At 38.0% G+C, this 22,352-nt stretch overlaps 1 protein-coding gene across 1 annotated transcript; it reads right to left on the bottom strand.

The window, feature by feature from the left end:
- Positions 1-965: 965 nt before the first annotated feature.
- Positions 966-11,508, bottom strand: LOC121381489 (ATP-dependent translocase ABCB1-like). The gene is made up of 5 exons (XM_041510808.1): positions 11,416-11,508; positions 5,122-5,310; positions 3,526-3,732; positions 2,250-2,396; positions 966-1,196 (listed from the first exon to the last, which is right to left on the bottom strand). Exons 1-5 carry the CDS (start codon positions 11,506-11,508, stop codon positions 966-968), a joined length of 867 nt encoding a protein of 288 aa, XP_041366742.1.
- Between the last annotated feature and the right edge of the window lie 10,844 nt (positions 11,509-22,352).

Genomic DNA, 22,352 nt, shown 5'->3' with positions numbered 1-22,352 from the left:
TAATATATTTTCCGTGTTTTGTTTTTTTATCATTGTAACACCCATACACACTAGTACTTCACTGCAGAATAATTGATTACATAGAGCGTTGTATGTGTATTTGCATCGCAGGATCAAGCCACGTTGGTGGATCCATTCAACTGATTGGGATTTTTCTCATTCCAACCAGTGAACAACAACTGGTCAAAGGCTGTCGTATGTGTTTTTCTGTCTGTGGGAAAGTGCATATAAAAGATTTCTTGCAGCTAATGGAAAAAAATGTAGCAGGTTTCCTCTGATGACTACAAGTCATAATTACCAATAGCCGGTGATTAATTAATCAATCTGCTCTAGTGGTGTTATTAAACAAAAACTTTTAACTATTTATTCTGGGCAATAAACAGCCTAGGGGTCGGGATTTAGCTCGGTCGGTTGAGTGCTTGCCTGATGTGCTTGTGTCGCGGGATTGAACCATCTCAGTGGATCCATTCAACTGAATGGATTTTTTCTCGTTCCAACCAGTGCACCACAACTGGTCAAAGGCTGTCATATGTGCTTTCCTGTCTGTGGGAAAGTGCATATAAAAGATCCCTTGCTGCATTAGAAAAAATGTATCCTGATTACGAGTCAGAATTACCAAATGTTTGACATCCAATAGCTGATGATTAATTAATCAATGTGCTCTAATGGTGTCGTTAAACAAAACAAACTTTAACTTTTTATTTGGGCATTGAACAGACTAATTTAAAACCATTATTTCTCAAATTTGACATTAATTGTTTGTTGTTTTTTGTTGTTGTTTTTTTAAGCTTTGTACAGCCTATAGTAGTGTTTTATTTTTAACTTTTTAAACTTTCACATCAAAACAAGATTTATTCTTGTTTATTTTTAACACTGTACCACTGCCTATAGTAGTATGTTTGTGGTATTTAATCCCATCAGAAGAAGATGCTTTTGTTTTAACACTGTTCACCTCATCATTGTTTCTAAACGTTTTCATCATCATCAGATGACGACGATTTCTTTCTCTTTTGAGCACTGTGCATTCTGTAGTAGACTGTCTTCCTTTCTATGAGTTCTGAATATGATCCAAACTCCACCATATGCCCTTGTTGGAGCACCCCAATGACGTCAGCGTTCTGTATGGTGGACAGTCGGTGTGCGATTACAATGCATGTACGACCAGCTCGCGCCTCGTCTAGGGCCTTCTGGACAACCTGAAACATGGGCAAGAAAAAGTTAAAAGATAGTTTTGTTCAAGGACACTACAAGAGCATGTTGATTTATTAATCGTTGGCTGTTGGATATCAAGCATTTGGTCATTGTGACACAGTTTTCAGAGGAAATCCTGTTGAAGTGTTTCATTAACAACAAAAGATCATTTATTTGCACCTTCCCATATACACAACAGAACATACCACGGTATGTGATATACCATTTGTGGGGCACTGGGTGGGATGAGGGAAAAACATTCAGAGAATGGGTCTACCTCGGGGGATTCGATCCTGCAATCTATGCACCTTAGGCAAGTGCTCTACCGACTGAGCCAAATCCCACCCATTCAGGCTACTACTACTGAAAATTAAAGAATACATTTTTTTTCATATTCAGGACAGTAGACACCATGGTGTTTGATGCACCAGTCGTGGGACATTATATGTGATGGGGGATTTGTACTCGAGGAAGGCGATTGATTCCATAACATGTTGCATATCAGGCCCGTGCTCTATCAATCTGTAACATGATTAATAATCAAAATACTGCGAATATTGCGAGTAGCTGAAATAATGATGAATACTGACCAGTACTGTGGATTTGCAATTGGAATAATGAATGCTGTAGATCTTTTTAAGGAATCAATTGGAAAATCCAGAAAGGGTTCCGTCTGTTTAAGTGCCCTGATTTTTTAATAACTTTTTTGGCTCTTTTAAATTCATTATCCACAATATACAACATTAAATTGCTCTGAAAACGTGACTCTAAGCATTTTATTTCAAAGTTTCAAATGGTCAGACTAAGCTAAATTTGATGGGAAATAGCATAGATGGCCAGAAGAGACCAGTAACTGCACGTTTGAAGAGACAAGGCTGGGATGTGGAGGTGGACAGTAAATGAAATATAGGTGCTTTCAAATCAGGAAGAAATAAGATGCATGGAATTCCAAGGAGTGAAAGGAAAGGAGGCAGAGTGATATTACAATGTAATATACATTTGTAAGTATAGGAAAACAGTCTCTGGTGACAACACAGTAAACAAAGATCTCTACTGACACTTTCACTTTGGCTGTCCAGGGCAGAGGTGGCCTCATCCAGAATAAGTATTTTCGGATTTCTGACAATAGCTCTAGCAATAGCAATTCTCTGCTTCTGACCTCCACTCAGTTGTGTCCCCTTTCTGCCTACATTTGTATCATAACCCTAAAATGAAAGAAAGGAATCGTTATTTTATTGATACTCAAAGGCGTAGCTCAGTGGTAAAGCGCTCGCTCGATGTGCGGTCGGTTTGGGATCGATCCGTGTCGGTGGGCCCATTAGGCTATTTCTCGCTCCAGCCAGTGCATCACGACTGGTACATCAAAGGCCGTGGTATGTACTGCCCTGTCTGTAGGATGGTGCATATAAAAAATCCCTTGCTGCTAATCGAAAAGAGTAACCCATGAAGAGGCGACAGCGGGTTTCCTCTCTCAATATCTATGTGGTCCTTAACCATATGTCTGACGCCATATATCCGTAAATAAAATGTGTTGAGTGCGTCGTTAAATAAAACATTTCTTTCTTTGATCTAGAGAATGAGAGAAAGGAAAGGAATGTTTGTTTAACAACACCTCAGCACATTTTTAACTACGGCTATTTGGTGTTGTTTCGACAATTTGTTGAGAGAGAGAATTCTTTAGTGCAGGTGGCACAGTCTTTAGTGGGGAGAGGCCCAAGCCTGATTTATATCTTTATTTATATAGAGTGTAATAAATGTGTTTTTACATAGTCTCGTACATAGGCAAAGTCCCCTCTCCCAGTCCCCCCCCCCCCCCCCCCCCCCCCCCCCATCGGTTCATGCCGATCAGGCACTTATTTTACGAAGCGATATTGGCGTTAAGATCATCTTAAAGGAATGCTTAAGTAAGGCTTTTGGACTGGTATACATATTCAACGATATATAATGCACATTATTGCTTAATATCAACAAGTATATTATTATAGTTAATTAATAAAACGGTTAAATGTGACAGCTATTAGAGGTAACGGGCGCAGCCATTTTGTTCCATTCCAGTGAATATGCCCTATGTCAGGAATGAGCCTTAGAACCAGAGAAACAAATCTACCTGTTTTTCCGGGATGATGAAATAGTCATGCATTGCTATGTTCTGTAATAATATACATCATTAAAGTGCCAGTATGTTTTGGTGGTCCGGGTATGCATCTTTCCAACACAAGGCTCACTGTTTTAGTTTACCTTTAAGTGCATAACTACATTCCTTATACTCTTAAGGTGATCTTAGTACTATGATCGCTTCGTAAAACGAGGCCCTGATTTTTAAACGCGGCTTACCTCGAGTAAGCTTTGCACAAAGTTGTGAATATTGGCCTTCCTGGCGGCTGCAATGATCTCGTCCATATCGATAACCCGTGAGTTGTCTCCATAGGCGATGTTTTCTGCTATACTAGTGTCCATTAGGATCGGCTCCTGGGACACAATCGCCATCTGGGAGCGAAGCCATTTTAAGATGAGATCGTTTATGTTCTGCGAGTCGACTATCTACAGATAAAAGCAGGCAATGTTTTGTCACTGAGAATCCTTGAAATTGAGATGCCTCAATTGTACAGAGTTATGACTTTCACTGCACTAATTGTTTTGTCCTTCAGATGCCTTGTACAGAGTTATGACTTTCACTGCACTAATTGTTTTGTCCTTCAGATGCCTTGTACAGAGTTATGACTTTCACTGCACTAATTGTTTTGTCTTTCAGATGCCTTGTACAGAGTTATGACTTTCACTGCATATTATATTTAAGGGACTTACCCAAGTTTTTAAACACTAAGGGATATTTGTTTACTATTATAGCCGTTTTTAATAACTGAATGCATACTTTATTTAGATTTTATGGTTTAGATTATCAATTTCTGTACATTCGAAGTGTTTATGGTCATCCTGGTGTTTTTAATATCACAAAATGCATTTCTCATATTTTAAAAAACAAATGTGTTACAGGTTTGTAGATTAACTAAACTTAGTGTTAAGTTTAGTTAATTTTCATGGGTTGAAACTAAGGTATGTCCCTTTAATACTGGTTTTACTGTATATGTATGTTAAGAAGACTGCTCTGAATTTGCTGCCACTATAAGTTATATCTCAGGTCTCAAAATAGCAAATAAAATATGGCTTGTTGATAGTTTTTAGAAATACAAATGTAGCCAGGCTAAAAGAAATATGGCCTGCAGTGAAAAACTATGGCCTGCTTGAAATAAGACAGTATAGTGTGAGAGGAGAGTTTGGGACAGTGTATGAAAAATATGGACCTCCAAGATGTACATGTGTATTTTAGAACATTATGGAATTAAAATGTAACAGAATCACAATCTATAAAGCAGATGACATAATCAAACATGCATCTGTCTCTTGAAAGAAAGGGGGCATGACGTAGCCCGGTGGTAAAGCACTCGGTCGGTGGGCCCATTAGGCTATTTCTCGTTCCAGCCAGTGCACCACAACTGGCATATCAAAGGCTGTGGTATGTATTACCCTGTCTGTGGGATGGTGCGTTTAAAAGATCCCTTGCTGCTAATTGAAAAGAGTAGCCCATGAAGTGGTGACAGTAGGATTCCTCTCTCAATACCTGTGTGGTCCTTAACCATATGTCTGATGCCATATAACCGTAAATAAAATGTGTTGAGTGCGTCATTGAATAAAACATTTCCTTCCTTGAAAAACAATGGCTTTTTTTTTCTTTTCTTTTTTTTTTGGGGGGGGGGGGGGGGGGGGGGGTCACAGGCCACTATTTCGAGCCTTGTATCTATAGACTAACAGAACTTTTTCAGTGACATTTTAAATATATTTGGAAAGTTTGTTTTAGAATATCATTGTCAGTATATGTAAGACTTTTCTAGTCATCAAACTTTTATTTTATTTTCAAATATACAGTCAAACTTCGATAACTCCACCTTCAGTCTCTCGATAACTTCGATCTCTCGACCTAATTCTTTGGTCCTGCCATAAAGATTTAATAGAGTATGCATCTCTAAAACTTGATGCATGTGGATTGATCAAACTGTCGTTTCCGAATGTATTGTCAATCATGTCAATCATGCGAAGCGCGCCTGTCTCTGGTGGTCTTGGCTGTTGAGGATTAAGGTGATAATTACAGAATAATAGATTGCCGACTAAGCGGAATGAAATGATCCTATGTTTGGTTGTAGGTGTTCGTACGTGGTGGAGAGCCTCGCTACATAATAATTACAGACACAGTCTGGTTTACTTCATAGATGCATAGGGATGCATAGAATTCAGAGGTAGGCAGCGAAGTGCACACTTACAATATTACGTGAAATCAACCAGCTGCAATGCAGTTTCAAATTTGAACTCATATATATTGATATTAAAAACTCGAACTCCCTGAAACTCGAACTATTTCCTCGTCCCCTTCAAGATTTAGTTATAGAAGTTTGACTGCACTTTTTTTTTACATATACTCTGGTGTGATACAGACTTAACAATATGTTAATTGTAGCTGAACAATATAGAGTCAAATATGTTTTTGTGTTGTTGTTTTTTCAGTCTGAAGCGGGAGTCCTACCGGTGTTTCCAGTCAGGACAATTTGTCTCAGTGGCTTTGTCGACTTCACAACACTGTGAACAAAAAGCTGGGGAAACCCGAGTTTGACTGCCGCCAAGTGAACGAGAGATGGAGTGATGGGTGGAAAGATGGAAGCTGCGGATGAAATAAGCTAAATCATGTTGTTACGTTACACTGTTAAAGTTTAAGTACAAAGAAAAGTGATTTCTGCATATTGCGGTCCTTCGAGCCATCTAAAGGGGCCTTTCACTGTTATCAAGATTGTTATGAGTGTACAAATGATACGTTAATGAGGATTAGTTCCAGCATACGGTTTTAAGCAAACAAAACATGTTGAAGAACATGTTACTGGTTATATTGATGTTTGCTTTTATAAGGGGGGAGTGGGAGTGGGGGAGGCGAGTACCAAAAAACAAGTATGGTTTGAATGGTCGTAAAACAATGTTGATAAGTATGAACAGCCCCTCTAGGGTTTTAGTTGTGTGAGTAACTTCGTAATTCCAGTGCTAAAACATTGACAATATCTGTCTAAGTGAAAGAGACTGTCCTGAGTTTCTAATATACGATTTTTGTTTAGAATGTCGGTGTTTTTTTTATCTTTCAAATATTTGTAAGTAGCTCAAACAGGATTTGGTTTTCCAATAATTTTATATGTATGAAAACATAGTGTATGTATATTGGGAAATAAAATGGAGTTTGATCTAGTACAAACAATAAGATGATTAGAAATACAATTAATATAAAGCCAGTAATATTTTATGCAGAAAACTGTATTTAATATGCACTTTTATCATACCGCTGCCAAATATACTGACATTCAACCCACATTACTGACATTGTTTACACTGTAGTAAATGAAAAGTGATAATGGATGATAAAAAGAATACCCCACGAATGTCTTGTGATATTATTTATCAGCACTCGTTGATAAAAGTATAAAAATCCTCGGATTTTATACTTTATCCACGAGTGCTGATAAATAATAATATCACAAGACACTCGGGGAGTATCCTCTATATAGTCGTTAAAATTCTCTGTTAATACGAAACATCTTAACAGTTACAGCAAACCTGGGACAGTCCCTTTAACATTGTTGTCGAGTTTAACAATAGTTATTTATTGTTTTTCTCAGGAATTGTTTTGAGGCTTTTTATTGCAGTTCAGAAGGTATCCTGTACACATGTATTGAGGAAGGTTATAATTTTTTATAAGAACTGAAAAACAAAACAAACACCTTCACCCACTCATTCCAAAACCATACCTTTGAGTGTTGGCACAAATTTCAGAGGGGATTATTGCCAGCGTACTATTTTAATCACTCGAAAACTGTTGACGAGGATATTACTTGCTCATCAAAATGACATAGTGATTATGAAAATTGCGAATGGCTTCTAAGAATTTTAATGATGGCAGTGACTTAATAATACCAGGACTAAACCATTAACAATCAGTCTTAAGTTGACTTTGCTCTTGAAGAGTTTTCTGATGGAAACACACCAAACATGTCCCGTACATATATATGCGATTATCTCATCTACTATCTATAGAGAATAACTAGTTAATGCATGGCGTCGAATATCTCTTTTATCCTGTGACGGTGAGAATGGGAAATTCGGCCTGAACAGGATAAAGCAGATATCCGACATCAGTAACTAGTTATTATCTTTATCCTGCAGACCATAACAATTAAGGGGAAAAGCTATTATTTCTGTTATTTCATCCACATTTTACAATGACCTAGAGGTCAAATGACCAATTTTGTAATGAGTGACGTCAAAAGTCATAATCTGCTAGTATACGTTGGTCATCATAATCTGTCAATAGAAACAGTGGTGGCAGGATAAAACTCATTATTAGTCACCTACCAGTCCAACCGCAGGGGACTTTAGTTTTTCGTCATCATTCTTCTGTCTGTCCAACTGTCCCGCATATAGTTTTCCAGATTTGTTTTATTCACAATGCCTTCAGATATTGAGCTGGAATTTTTGTATATAGCTTTATCTTGTACTGTTATAGATGGAGTTTTATTTTCATGGAGATTTACTCATTTTTCACAGAATTATGGCCCTTGAATTTAGGAGACGCAAATTTGTTGGTCCCGTTAGAGGACATGTATAATTGTGTTAGCAGTACATTTAGAATGTTTGTTCCACTATATTTTAATTCTATTAAAAAAGTTAAAGTTTGTTTTATTTAATGACACCACTAGAGCCCATTGATTTATTAATTATCGGCTATTGAATGTCAAACATTTGGTAACTCTGACACGTAGTCATCAGAGGAAACCCGCTACATTTTTCCTAATGCAGCAAGAGATCTTTTATATGCACTTTCCTACAGACAGGAAAGCACATACCACAGCCTTTGACCAGTTGTGATGCATTGGTTGGAATGAGAGAAAAAAACATTTAGTCGAATGGATCCACAGAGGTGGTTCGATCCTGCGATTAAGATACAATTGAGTGAAACATGAGTGTGTGACTTTGAAATACCCTCTAAAAATAGACTAAAACTTGACTCCATAACTGGTACTTCTTTGACGCACGTGCGATTTAAAAAAGATGAGAAATGCATTCTTTGATAATAAAAACACCAGGATGACCAAAAACACTTCGAATGTACGGAAATTGATAATCTGAACCATAAAATCTGAGTAAAGTATGATTTCACTTATCAAAAATTGCTATAATAGTCCAAAATATGCCTTAGTGTTTAAAAACTTGGGTGCGTCCCTTTAACAGGTGTCAAAAGTTTTAGTGAATTAGCAATCAGGGGGCCAATACAGGACTGTTTAGGGAGAAGGGCTGGTTGTGCTGACAGGACTATTAATTATCAGGGATGTCATTACTAGCTGGATGCCAGCAATTTTTTGCCATCTTTTTATAAGATGTTACCCGGTAATGAGAATCACACAAAAATATTATACATGTATATGTGTCCTGATGACCAAATGTTAGTATTTTTACATAATTTATGCATATTGATAACTTTGTGATTTGTTTGTGAAAATGGGCAGAATTTTGAAAATAACAATTAGTAAAGAAGTTAATAGATTAAAAAAAAAAAAAAAAAAAGGTTACAAGCCAAAAATGAAAAAGAATTGACTGCTCGGCCGAATATTTATATAATTTGGAGCATTTTAGAAGGACAGTCCCAAATTAAATAAGAGAAAGAAGAGAGGATCGGACTATTTAATAATATTTAAAAAAAAGAAGTAATTTCGACATAAAATTTTGAACGCTGATCTAAAAGTTTAAAGTCCGATCGATATGTCCACGCGAGTGGCCTCGTTAAGGCCGTTTGGGTGCACAGCTTAAAGGGACGAGATGTTATATCCCGTCAAGAAAACCCCTAGATTGACAGACGTTGAAGGTGTAGTGCTGTGCTGAAATACAGATCTTGAGAAGCCGGATCCGTCTGAACGAGAGAGAGTATCAGACTAGGGTATAGTGCAGTCATCATGGGTTGGTATAGTGGTGTGGACGGGCCTGACTCCGAAGGATACGAGATGGTATCACAATAAAACAAAGTAAAGTCTAGAAAAAGAGTAGTAGGGGCCGACCCCGCTTCCTATTTCTTCTTAGAGTCGGGCGGTCAATCTTCCAGTGCTGCTAGGACAGGCTCGGACATGTAGAGACTAAACGCGAACAACCGTGGCGTTCTGCAGAATGGCCGTCATATAAGTCACGAAAAAAACCAAGTCGACAGTCAGACGGAGAAATGACGTGGAGGCAAGAAATCTCGCTAAAAAAGAATCCAACCTGGTGGTGCAGGCTGTCGAAACGAGAAGCGTTCCAGCGTTCAATCAGTTCCAATGGCCGCATACATCCCAGTAGAAAACTTCATTTAGCTGACAAAAACAACGAAATGAAGGGACACCCCCCCACCCACCCCCCCCCCCCCCCCCCCCCCCACCCCCACCACCCCCCCCCCCCCCCCCCCCCCCCCCCCCCCCCCCCCTCCCCCCCCCACCCCCCCCCCCCCCCCCCCCCCCCCCCCCCCCCCCACCCCCCCCCCCCCCCCCCCCCCCCCCCACCCCACCCCCCCCCCCCACCCCCCCCCCCCCCCCCCCCCCCCCCCCCCCCCCCCCCCCCCCCCCCCACCCCCCCCCCCCCACCCCCCCCCCCCCCCCCCCCCCCCCCCCCCCCCCCCCCCACCCCCCCCCCCCCCCCCCCCCCCCCCCCCCCCCCCACCCCCCCCCCCCCCCCCCCCCCCCCCCCCCCCCCCCCCCCCCCCCCCCCCCCCCCCCCCACCCCCCCCCCCCCCACCCCCCAACCCCCCCCCCCCCCCCCCCCACACAAGTCGAGCACACGAAAGCAAGTGCAGTGTGCACAAGCGAAACAAACACGTCTTACCGCGTGGAGCTCCAGACTGGGAATGTGACTAACAGAGACTTTTTGACGACTGTAATTACATATCAAATATATCTGTCTGCATAAAATATTAGTGACTGTATATTAAACGTGTTTTTGATCGTTCTAATATTTGTACTAGGTCAAATTTCATTTTATTTCCTAAAACAGATTTTGTTTGAGCTTCTTACAAATATTAAGACGACCAGAAACACATTGAATATACAGACACTGATATTCTAAACAAAAATATATATTTAATATGTAAGTTTAATCGTAGAAATATTTTATTAGTCGGAAACATCTTACAATGCAGCAAACTCGGGAATGTCCCTTTAATGGCCTGTGCCATGCATATGTCTGCATTTTAAAAGTTTTTATTACATATATCTACAGTAACAATAAGATAAATATACATTAATTACATGAACAAACATCTGCATCATCAAATACATAATATAATTTAAGCCTTATAAACCTGATACTAGACTAGTGATAGTAATGTATTCAGGTGGAACACAACGAAGATGAGTCCGGAACTGTAGCCTGGGGCGAACTGACATCAGCTCCGACCAACTCCAGTATGAACAGTGTAAACAAAGGCAGTCATTTACAAGGCGCTTTGCTCTTATCAGCCTGGCTTGTAAAACAACATAAATGACTTGATAATATAATAAACTATTTAACTAAATATATTTCAATTTGCATTAATAGAATGAAATGGGGTTATAGTATTTTTCTCTTTAAAAAATCAAAAGAAAAAATGCATATTATTAAGCCTATTGGTAAATATTTACGTTGGGAGTAAAAACGACCACTCGCGATACCCAAGTGATAATTTGCTTTTCTTTGGAACTATGTAATTGGTCTGTTTTGTGATTTTAGATGGGGAAAGTCTACTTAATCAAGGGTTTTACATACTTATTTACAGTAAGGTAGCAGGACGGCTGATAATGTCTATTATCATTTAAGGGGTGGCCGCGCGGCTACCTCACAATACCCTGTGATCTTAGTAAAACGTGCACATATTTTTTGGTGTCTAGAAACCTTGGCTGGTGACCGTCCAAAGTAAACATCTGCCAACTAGGAACCACAGGTACAGGCCACGGAAAGAAAAGACCAATTAAATAAGAAAACACTCCGATTATCATTTCAGTATCATTTCTTGTTCATCCATAAAATGGTTGTGCGGGTTGTCACATGACTCAAGTTGGCATGACCTGCAAGCAGCTGTGCATAGCCTCTGCAGCTACAACGGGGTGTTCTGCGGGCAGTTGAGCAGTTGCAATGGACTACCTTCAGGAGATTGTCAGGAGCAGCATTCTGTGTCGATAATATAGGCACTAAGTGACTGTCCTCAGCTTTCCAAACCCAGTTTACAGGATCCATGTTACCTTCCTTTTGGATCTGGTAGTAAACTCTGAGGCAGTGGAATCTGGTTGGTGTTGTTGGGGGAAGACGTTCAAGTGCAACAAAAGATTTTGCTGCAACCACTTTGTTAACTAAAAATGTTATAGCACAAGTATACAAGGGGATTTGTAGATTCACCCTCACCCCACACAGGATAGCCATAGCTTGGCTTCCCAAGTTTACAATAATGTCAGGCCAGATAAACAGTAAACTGGGATGCATTTGCACATGATTTCAGGACAGAATCTCCTTTAACAAGTTTTTGGAAAGCAGACATCTTTCCAACACCAAAGATACGTGAAGCAAGGACAGGCGGGAAAGGACTCATCCAGTGAAAGATCTCCTGATCGGGACACAACTGAAACTCTCTCATTGGTTCCGTCACGAGCAATCTTGACAGCAGATACGTTTCGGAGGGTTTCGGCTTTGTCGTTCCTTTTGAATGCATGTATGCGGGCTGTCCTATCATTTTGGTTATGATTTTCTTTCCAACAAACTAATTCATGCACAATCACATCATTTCCCACACCATTTAATATGCTTCTTTAAGATGGTCTGTGGAGAATGGCGTGCAGGGAACCATTTTAAAACTTATTTTCTCCAAGTTAGACAAATCTCTCTTGATATTTGCTACAGTGGATTCCTTGTGTTGTGCCCTTGTGGTGTATATGACCGATTGTTGAAATCCTACATTGCATCATTGTATTCTACAGATGTGGGAGAAGACATTGTCCATAATGCACGCTATTCTTCTGTCATTCCACTTCCTCTTGTCAGGCTGCCAGTACCCTATAGAGATCGCATCAATGTCTGTTCTATCACCAGATCGGACCCAAAGCCATGGATCCTGTAAACTAAGGCATGAAGTGCTTCCCCTTCTGCTAAGTATATGGAATATCAGTAGAGTTCCTTTAGTTTGTTCTCAAGGTAGTATTTTCCACATAAAAGAGAATCTTTACAACATAAATATGCTTTCATTTAAACCTCAGATCAGAAATTGTTAATTGTTCCTCATCATTATACTCTAAGTAGGAATACATCTTGAGAAAGGCTTGCACCTGGTTTTGCATTTATTATTAGACACATATTCATATTTGAAAATAAATAAGGATTAATATATAACAGCAACACATAAATAGTAATGATATTGTCTGAAATGTGTCATTGGATCTAATATTTTAAAGTTTGCACTTTTGAATGCGATACGAACGGAGTAAACAAATTAGTTAATTGGTGGCCATATTGAATTGTGACGTCACCTGGCCAATAGGGGTCATTGCCAGGTTGGTCCTATATCAAATTTTATTCCTACCTGCATGCAAAATGGCATGTTACTATAACATTTTGCACTATTATACTATAATTGTTACTTAGCCAATTACTAATTATATGTGCATTTCCCATATACTGTCAATGTATACATGTAGGTTGGCAGTCACTTTGTTTTTCTATGGCCATTCAAATGAAAATCAGGATTGTTTTTGTTATATTGGGTATCCTTAATATCCGTATACATCTTAAAATAGTAGTTTGCTTTTATCACCAAATTCCCATGGGATTACATAAGCTACCAATGAACCATAGTGGCCATTTTGAATTTTTGAATTATTAAGTCACTGACGTAACAGAAAGATTATGCAATTACCATATGCAAAACCCAAATGAGTTTTACTTATTTCTTAAACATTTGGCTGGTCTAAATAGTCATTTAATTTAATTTGATTTCATTTTACAGAGTGCGAAATCAGAAACGGCCATCTTGGATTTGACCCAGTTTTAACAGCTTTTAGGTAGTCAGATTTTGATAGACTTTAGATGTTATTCCAAGAGTAGCAGAAACAATTTTAAAAAACCTTCTGTAGCAATTTTGTGGGGGTTAAGGTGTTTTTTCTCGCATATTGACTCTACTACCAGTCCATGGTGATGTTGACCGGGAAAAAACTGTCAGGACAGCAGTATTTCAACCCCTGATACACAGAAACTTCAAAGATTTCAGGAAATCTGCATATCCCTTGCCACTAATAGAAAAATGAGACTATGTCAAAATTATCATCAAATGTTTGGCATCCAGTAGCTGATGGTTAATAAATCAATGTGCTCTAGAGGTGTCGTTAAACAAAACAAACTTTAACTTCTAAATGATTTTAGATTAGCAAGGGTTATAGCATACTTTTTGTTTAATGCTGGCTATATAATTCACACACACACACACACACACACAGTGACATTATTACTGGACATTAATTCACCGGTAATTTCTTTTCAGAAACAAAGCAATACCTTTTAGGTTTTGTGTTGATAGTTCGTTGCATTTCTCAATTATAGGATTATAAAAATAATAATATTCTGATAGGAACCTTTCCTCATCACAGTATAACTCGGTCTCACTATCCTACGAGTCAATCCTTGTCCTTCATATCCAGTTGCCCCACCTCCCAATCAGTTTTTTTTAATCTGCCCTGATTATGCTTCTTGATTACAGGGTGTCTTGAATTTTTATAAAATCCACTAGCCATGGGATCAGTGATTAAAACAATTTACTAGCCACGATTAAAAATTCATTAGCCCAGTTAATACAATTTTACTAAATAGTAATAATCAGGTATGTCACCTAAAGGAGGAGATAGAGCTTAAAAACACTAACATTGGGGGGTTGGGGCGGGAGCAGGATATTCATATTCATATTTACAAAACAGATGTAACTGCAACATTCATTTCTTTTCTCTCTTTTTTTTTCACTAGCCTTCGGGCATGACAGTATTTGTTACTTACTAGCCCAACATTGAAAATCACTAGCCCTGGGAGTGGGGTTACCATATTCTAGAAGCCCTGCTTATTATGCCTCGTGTTCACATGGTTCTTGTTTGTTTGAGGTGAAACCTGAGCTAGTTGTTGAGACTCCACACCTCTCAGTCTCGCTATCCTATGAACCAAACCCTCTGTCCTTCCAAGTTCATACGCCCACTCCACTCACAAAATCTTTTATTTGACCCTGATTATGTCTCGGACTCGTCGTGTTCACCTGGTTCTCGTTCGTTTGTTTGAGGTGAAACCTGAGCTAGTTGTTGAGACTGCACACCTTCTGGAAGACCATCACTTGGTGCAGCAGACGGACTATCTACTGTTACTAGTGTTAGACCGATCAGGGCACTGTCTGCCTGGTTAATCAAGGTATTGTCTGCTGATTGGTTATTCATGGCACCATCTTCTTGGTTATTCAACCCACTTACTGCTTGGTTATTCAAGGCACCATCTCCTTGGTTATTCAAGGCACCATCTCCTTGGTTATTCAAGGCACCATCTCCTTGGTTATTATTCAAGGCACCATCTCCTTGGTTATTCAAGGCACCATCTCCTTGGTTATAATTCAAGGTACCATCTGCTTGGTTATTATTCAAGGCACCATCTCCTTGATTATTCAAGGCACCATCTGCACTTTGGCTAATCAAGGTGCTATCTGCTTCTAATGGAAGTTCCTGACAGCCAGTAGCTGATAGCAATCCCTTTTCAACAGTCTGGTCACCTGGAATGGCTTTCAGAGTTGACGGTTCATTGTCCAAGACAGAAATCTTCGTGATATCTTTCAAAGAATTCTGTTTGTTTGTACAAGCAGCTGTGGCCCCTTCAGGATTTGTGCTATCATTGTTCCCTAGCATTGCTTGGATGTATCCATCCTGTATAAAATAAACAATAAACAAATAATAGATCATACATATGCTTTTTCATCATTTAGATGAAAAACATTGACTTGACAACTATTGGCTGTGGACACGACATGTGCCACTGGTGGAACGGCCGAATTTAGACCTTGGGGGGCCAGGGGACTTCAGGTTTCGGGGGTCCCTCAACTTAGAAATTAAATTACACGACAAATAAAAAATTGATTACATTATGATTATTTACATTTTTTTTTATAAGGGAAGTCCTTAGTCTGGGGGACCCCTCTGGCATGGGGGCCCGGGGCAATTGCCCCCTTATAAATCCGGCACTGACTGGTGGGCCAGAATATACCCAGCTTTCACAAAACATGGACAGTTTGGACAGTGTGTAAGAATTATTCTTACACACCCGTTGTTGAGAACACCATGCGTTATTTTTGATCGTTTACAAACGTACGTGTGGTTAACAATTTCAAGACATACGACTGGCTGCTCCTAGGTGATGACCAGGTCACCAGTGTCATACAGCCAATGAAAAACAACACAGTGGAAATTGATTACACTGTGACATATAGTTAACCTGATAATCATGTGTCTGTGACGTGTAAGTTAGCTACAAGTGCAACGGCTGTAAATAAGTTTTAGTAAAAAAAGATGTTAAAATTTGTTTAAAACCTGGTTTTTGAGGATATGTAAGAAACAGAATAATACACTTTCGCTCGTTAGATACATTTTAAAACAACTCGTTGTGAGATAAATGGTATCTAACGGCCACTCGTGTATTATTCTCTATTCATCAGCCACATGAAACCTGAAATCAGACAAAAAGCCAAAAAATCGCACCTTCTCATTCTTGACAATTAGTTAAGTTTTTTTCACCCATCCTAACCACTGCTGCTCGACAGGTAATAATAGTATGGAAAAGGCTGTCCTATCTGTGGGAAAGTACATATGAAATCCCATTTTACTAATGGAAAAATGTAATAACGTTTCAGAGATCGCAACACAATTTTAGAATATTAAACAAAAGTTGCCAATAAATTTTCAATTACTAGTATCTACAAATATCACTGATCAACAAAAGTAGAGACTATCCGAGTTTGCTAATAAAATTGTTTATTCTAAAACTTACCCATGATATCAATGTCATAAACCCATGTCATAATTTAGTGTATTAACCCTGTTAAAATTAAAGGTATATGCAAATTTGAAAGGTCTCTAGGTAATAATGTGTTACTGTGAATGGGTCATTTGTTTACAAGCCAACAAGGCCTGTATACCTGAGTGTAACGTTTTCATACTATTTCGTTAAATGCGTGACGTCAAAATAATTTGTGTTAATCGTGATGATATCATATTACCGATGGAGGCGACTTCAGTACTGTGATTTTTATGAAAAATCAAATTAAAATATGATTTTAGAAGTGATATAGGATAAAACAGAATTCGCTACTCATGTTGGGTTTTTTTTATATATGTTATCAACCTTCGCTACTCATATTTTTTAATATGTAAGATATCAACCTCATCTAGTTAATTGGTATTTGTCTCGGCAGAGCCTCGACAAATACCGATATTTTCCATATTAAAAAATAATAATAGTAATAATTACATACTAAATATAGGTTCTTGTTTAGAATATCAGTGTCTGAATATTCAATGTGTTTTTGGTTGTCCAAATGTTTGTAGGAAACCCAAACTGGATTTGGTCTTCCAAAATTTGACCGAAAATAAACTCAGTGTGCCAAGACAACTCATTATGAACTTAGCATGGGCTGGTCTTATTCCCAGACAAGGGATTTTTTTATATTTTAAATAATAATAATAATTAAATGAACCAGTAAGAAAACAAACAACATTCATTACCACATCTATTAATTATAGTGTTCCATTTGTTGTTAATAAATAATAATAATTATTATTATTTTATTTTTTTACTAGTATCTGATTATCAGAAACATATAAAATTAAAAGTTTTACCTCCCATTCCTATGTTACAAGTACAGTTAATAAACAGTCGGTAATATTGTATGCAGACAAAATGTATTTAACATGCAATTTTAGTCATTAAAATGTTTTTTAGTTGGCAACATCTTAACAAAGTTTGTTTCATTTAAGACAGAGATGTGAGAGGGGCTGGAACAAAAAAAACTTACTGCAGCCGGGGTCCAGGGGCCGCTCAAGGGCCCCTGAAGGAAAATTGTTGTTTGCAACCCCTGGAACTGCCAAAAATTGCATTCAGTGCTAAGAAATCTAAACTGGTTATAACTTATAATATAAGGCACACATCATAAACTTGAAACCGTGAAAAGATGCAAATGAACCTTGTGTGGTCAACAGTATTGAACATCATGTTCTGGTTTTTTTTAGACAAAATGGAAAAGCACATTTACGCATTTTTCCGTGTAACTCTCACATCCTTGATTTAATGACACCACTAGAGTACACCGACTTCTTATTCATCGGCTATTGGATGTCAAACATTTGGTAATTTGGACGTAAAATCTTAGAGAAAAAAACAACACTAAAATGTTCCATTAGTAGCAAGGTACATAAGGCGAGTGTTCACCCAACAAATTAACAATGACAATAAACTCAGAACTGTCCCTTCAAGGGCAGGCTCATAATCAAGGATGTTTATATGTAAGTACTTGTTTGGTTTAAATCATATATAAACCGTCCCACAGGGAACGCTTTTTTTTATACTATTAAATGTACTACAAGCTATTTATTTCTGAGCCGATTGTTTTGTAATTTGTACACAAAAATAGTATTTGTTTGTTATTTCCAAAACATTTTTAATGTTCGTCTTATGTCGTACCAAAGTGAAATTCTTTACAAAAAACATTTTTATAGTATTGATAGGACACTTGTGATCGGTTTTCTTTTTATTACGAACTCTCAAATTACTTTCCAGCAGAAAGCCTGAGGTTGGTACATTGTGACTGTTATATTATGCTTAATATTCAAACTAGCACATATCCTGTCACTTTCTACACAATCCTGGATTTGACCCTGTATACAGGCCAATAGGAATGACATCTGGAGTTCGGGGTGGGTGGGGCACAGTCTCTAGTTGGGGGTGGGTGGGGCACAGTCTCTAGTTGGGGGTGGGTGGGGCACAGTCTCTAGATGGGGGCTCAAGTCAGATGTTTGTCTTTATTAGTCCCCAACTGGTCCACTGGAGGGGACTATAGGTTTCATCTCCGTCCTGTCCGTCCGTCCATCCATCTGTCCCACATACAGTTTTCCAGGTGTTATTTTAGAATGCCTTAAAGGGACACACCCTAGTTACGGCTATTTGTTAACCATTACGGCGTTGTTTTTCGCTTTTAAACCCCATTTTTCACAAATAAAATTGCACTTTACTTACATTTTATTATTTAGAATACACATTTCCATTCACCTGAAGTGCTTTTTGGTAATCCTGATGTTTGTAAAACCACGAAATGCATTTTTTGCATTTTTTCACAAGACGTTCTGTCGAGAAAAAAACGTTAAGCAAGCGAAGTCCAATCTATTTTTAATGTCACAGACGTTTGGTATATCACGTGACCGTTATCATTTTGGTTCGGTTTGTTTTCTCATGCACGGTTCGCACAATCAACATCCGATTTGTTGTTGTTCATTTGTGAGATTTTTCTTCACAGTTCGTGAACATTTTCAGTAACAATAAAGTTCAGACAAGTAAGTATCTCAATACAAAACGTTACAAACCCTTAAAACCAATAATTTTTCTAAGTCCTACGATATCTGGAGAGGGGATACAACCAGGACAGAACAGTTGGAACATGTCCAGGAGAGGTGAAAAGAACGCACACCAAGTCTGTGAAATTTGTCGTGAGTAGGCATTGTTGTGCTTCGAGCGACATCTACCGGTGACATCAGAATACAAACTTTCAAAATTAGTTCAAGCAATTGGGACATGGGGATTCAAATGGTATTTATCGATATAAAACCTGCTTTTTCACTCCATTTGATAAAAACGTGATCTAAGTGTGTTACAGGTTTGTAGATTAACCAAATTATAATTTATTTTCGCTGGATGGAACTAGGGTGTGCGGCTTTAAAGATATTGAATTGAAATTCTGTGTATAGCTTTATCATGTACTGCCCCATTACCATAGTTTGACACCCAATAGCTGGGGTGTCGTTAAACATTCATTCATTCATTCATTATCATGTACTGTTACAGATCAAATTTGATTTTTTTTTTTTGACAGAGTTATGGCCCTTATTTAAAAAGTTGTTTTCCGGACTTTTATTTTGCCATACATGTACCTGAAGATATTAAGCTAAAATGTTGTATACACCTTTAGCATGTACTGTTACTGATTAAGTTTAACTTTCATGATGATTTACCCACTTTTCACAGAAGTATGGCCCTTGAATTTAGGAGATATGAAAAATTGTTGGGTTCGGTAGAGGACATGAATTGCTTTAGCAGTATTCTCAAAATGCTTGTTTATATAGAGATCACTGACCACCCCCCCCCCCCCCAATCCACCACCACCACCACAACCCCTGATTCTTATGGGCCTGATATAATGCATATCCAATGTATATCCAGATTTTTCTAAGTGCTGTAAATCCATATAAGAAAAACAGTAAAAAAAAAAAAAAATCAAAATCAAATTTAAAAAATTGGGTCCTCCCACTCCCTCTCCAACAACGGTTCAATCTCCAGCAAAATTGTACTAAGATAACAGTCCTTTGACAAGTGTGTTATTTAAAACTGCATTAGAACAAACTCTGACAAAGAACTGCAGATGATACACTGCCGATAACACTCTGACAAGTGTGTTATTTAAAACTGCATTAGAACAAACTTTGACAAAGAACTGCAGATGATACACTGCCGATAACACTCTGACAAGTGTATTATTTAAAACTGCATTAGAACATACTTTGAGAAAGAACTGCAGATGATACACTGCCGATAACACTCTGACAAGTGTATTATTTAAAACTGCATTAGAACATACTTTGAGAAAGAACTGCAGATGATACACTGCCGATAACACTCTGACAAGTGTATTATTTAAAACTGCATTAGAACATACTTTGAGAAAGAACTGCAGATGATACACTGCCGATAACACTCTGACAAGTGTATTATTTAAAACTGCATTAGAACATACTTTGAGAAAGAACTGCAGATGATACACTGCCGATAACACTCTGACAAGTGTATTATTTAAAACTGCATTAGAACATACTTTGAGAAAGAACTGCAGATGATACACTGCCGATAACACTCTGACAAGTGTATTATTTAAAACTGCATTAGAACATACTTTGAGAAAGAACTGCAGATGAAGTGCTGCCAATACCACTGTCTGTAGCTGAAAAAAACAACAACAATGAATTAATTGACGTGTAATGACTCCCCAGCCCAAGAGTATTGGGTGTCAAATGAAGGTAAGTATATAAAAAGAATATAAGACTTTAAATGTTAAATTGAGTATTGGGTATCAAATGAAGGTAAGTATATAAAAAGAATATAAGACTTTAAATGTTAAATTGAGTATTGGGTGTCAAATGAAGGTAAGTATATAAAAAGAATATAAGACTTTAAATGTTAAATTGAGTATTGGGTGTCAAATGAAGGTAAGTACATGTATACACCATGTATAAAAAGAATATAAGACTTTAAACGTTAAATTGAGTATTGGGTGTCAAATGAAGGTAAGTATACAAAAAGGATATAAGACTTTAAACGTTAAATTGAGTATTGGGTGTCAAATGAAGGTAAGTATACAAAAAGAATTTAAGACTTTTAAACGTTAAATTGAGTATTGGGTGTCAAATGAAGGTAAGTATACAAAAAGAATATAAGACTTTAAACATTAAATTGAGTATTGGTTGTCAAATGAAGGTAAGTATACAAAAAGAATATAAGACTTTAAATGTTAAATTGAGTACTGGGTGTCAAACGAAGGTAAGTATACAAAAAGAATATAAGACTTTAAACGTTAAATTGAGTACTGGTTGTCAAACGAAGGTAAGTATACAAAAAGAATATAAGACTTTAAACGTTAAATTGAGTACTGGTTGTCAAATGAAGGTAAGTATACAAAAAGAATATAAAACTTTAAACGTTAAATTGAGTACTGGTTGTCAAATAAAGGTAAGTATACAAAAAGAATATAAGACTTTAAACGTTAAATTGAAAGTGTAAAAGGCTGTGTAAAAGGCTGTGTAAAAATGTAAATATCACAGGTCAGTAAATTTAAATTTGAAAAGTTAAAGTTAGTTTTGCTTAAAGCACACTAAAGCACATTGATTATTAATCATCAGATATTGAATGTCAAACATTTGTTAATTTTGACAAATAGTCTTGGAGAGGAAACCCACTACATTTTTCCATTAGTAGCCAGGGATCTTTTATATGCACCATCACAGAGGCGAATAACACATACCTCGGCTTTTGATATACCAGCCGTGGTGCTCTGGCCGGTACGAGAAATAGGCCAATGGGCCCACCGACAGGGATTGACTTAAAGACCAACTGCGCATCAAGTGAGTGCTTTACCACTGGGATAGAAACTGGATGTTGCCATATACATGTAAGAATATGTTAAATTGTAGACAGTTCCAATACACGTACCTGTACAAAAGGGTTTTATGCTGTATGTTAACATACTAGTAAATACATCGGAGGAGCCAGACAAGGCACCTACATGTATCCAGGAATTTATTTTGAAGGAGGGAGGGTCCAGACTGGCGAGCAAAGTTTAAGGGGGAGTAAAGTCCTGTTTCCCTAGAAAATATCTTGGACAAAAATAGAGAAGAGGGGGGGGGGGGGGGGGGGGGGGAGAAGTTACAGGGATCCGTCACAAACACCCACCAGTTTGAAGTGCCGTTTTAAAATTACTTTTCTCTTTTAAAATTCATCATTCACAATGTATTCATTAAGTTGCTTTAAAACGTGTCTCTGAGCATCTTTATTTTTAAATTGCCCTTCAACGAACTAAAATTTTGTGACCACCCCCCCTCATTCCATTCATTTACATAATCCAGGACCACCCCTAATATAGTATATGTGAAGACGAAGAATGTCTACTAGAGCTGCAATGATTCACTCATGTATTCGGTGCACCGAATACAGGTTATCCACAATACATACCGGTATTCGGTACCCAAAAATCTGAATATATTCAG

This window comes from Gigantopelta aegis, chromosome 9 (assembly GCF_016097555.1).
Source record: "Gigantopelta aegis isolate Gae_Host chromosome 9, Gae_host_genome, whole genome shotgun sequence".
Classification (NCBI taxonomy): domain Eukaryota; kingdom Metazoa; phylum Mollusca; class Gastropoda; order Neomphalida; family Peltospiridae; genus Gigantopelta; species Gigantopelta aegis.
Note: the sequence above shows the minus strand (reverse complement) of the source record. Positions and strands in the feature narration are given on the sequence as shown.

Excerpts from the sequence above, each read along its gene's own strand:
- LOC121381489 (XM_041510808.1), bottom strand. The coding sequence starts at position 11,508 with ATGGATCCTGTAAACTGGGTTTGGAAAGCTGAGGACAGTCACTTAGTG. Across the intron at positions 5,311-11,415 it reads CTCCTGACAATCTCCTGAAG|CCAAGACCACCAGAGACAGG; the intron begins GTAGTCCATTGC and ends AATCCTCAACAG. Across the intron at positions 3,733-5,121 it reads CTGAAGGTGGAGTTATCGAA|ATAGTCGACTCGCAGAACAT; the intron begins GTTTGACTGTAT and ends TTTTATCTGTAG.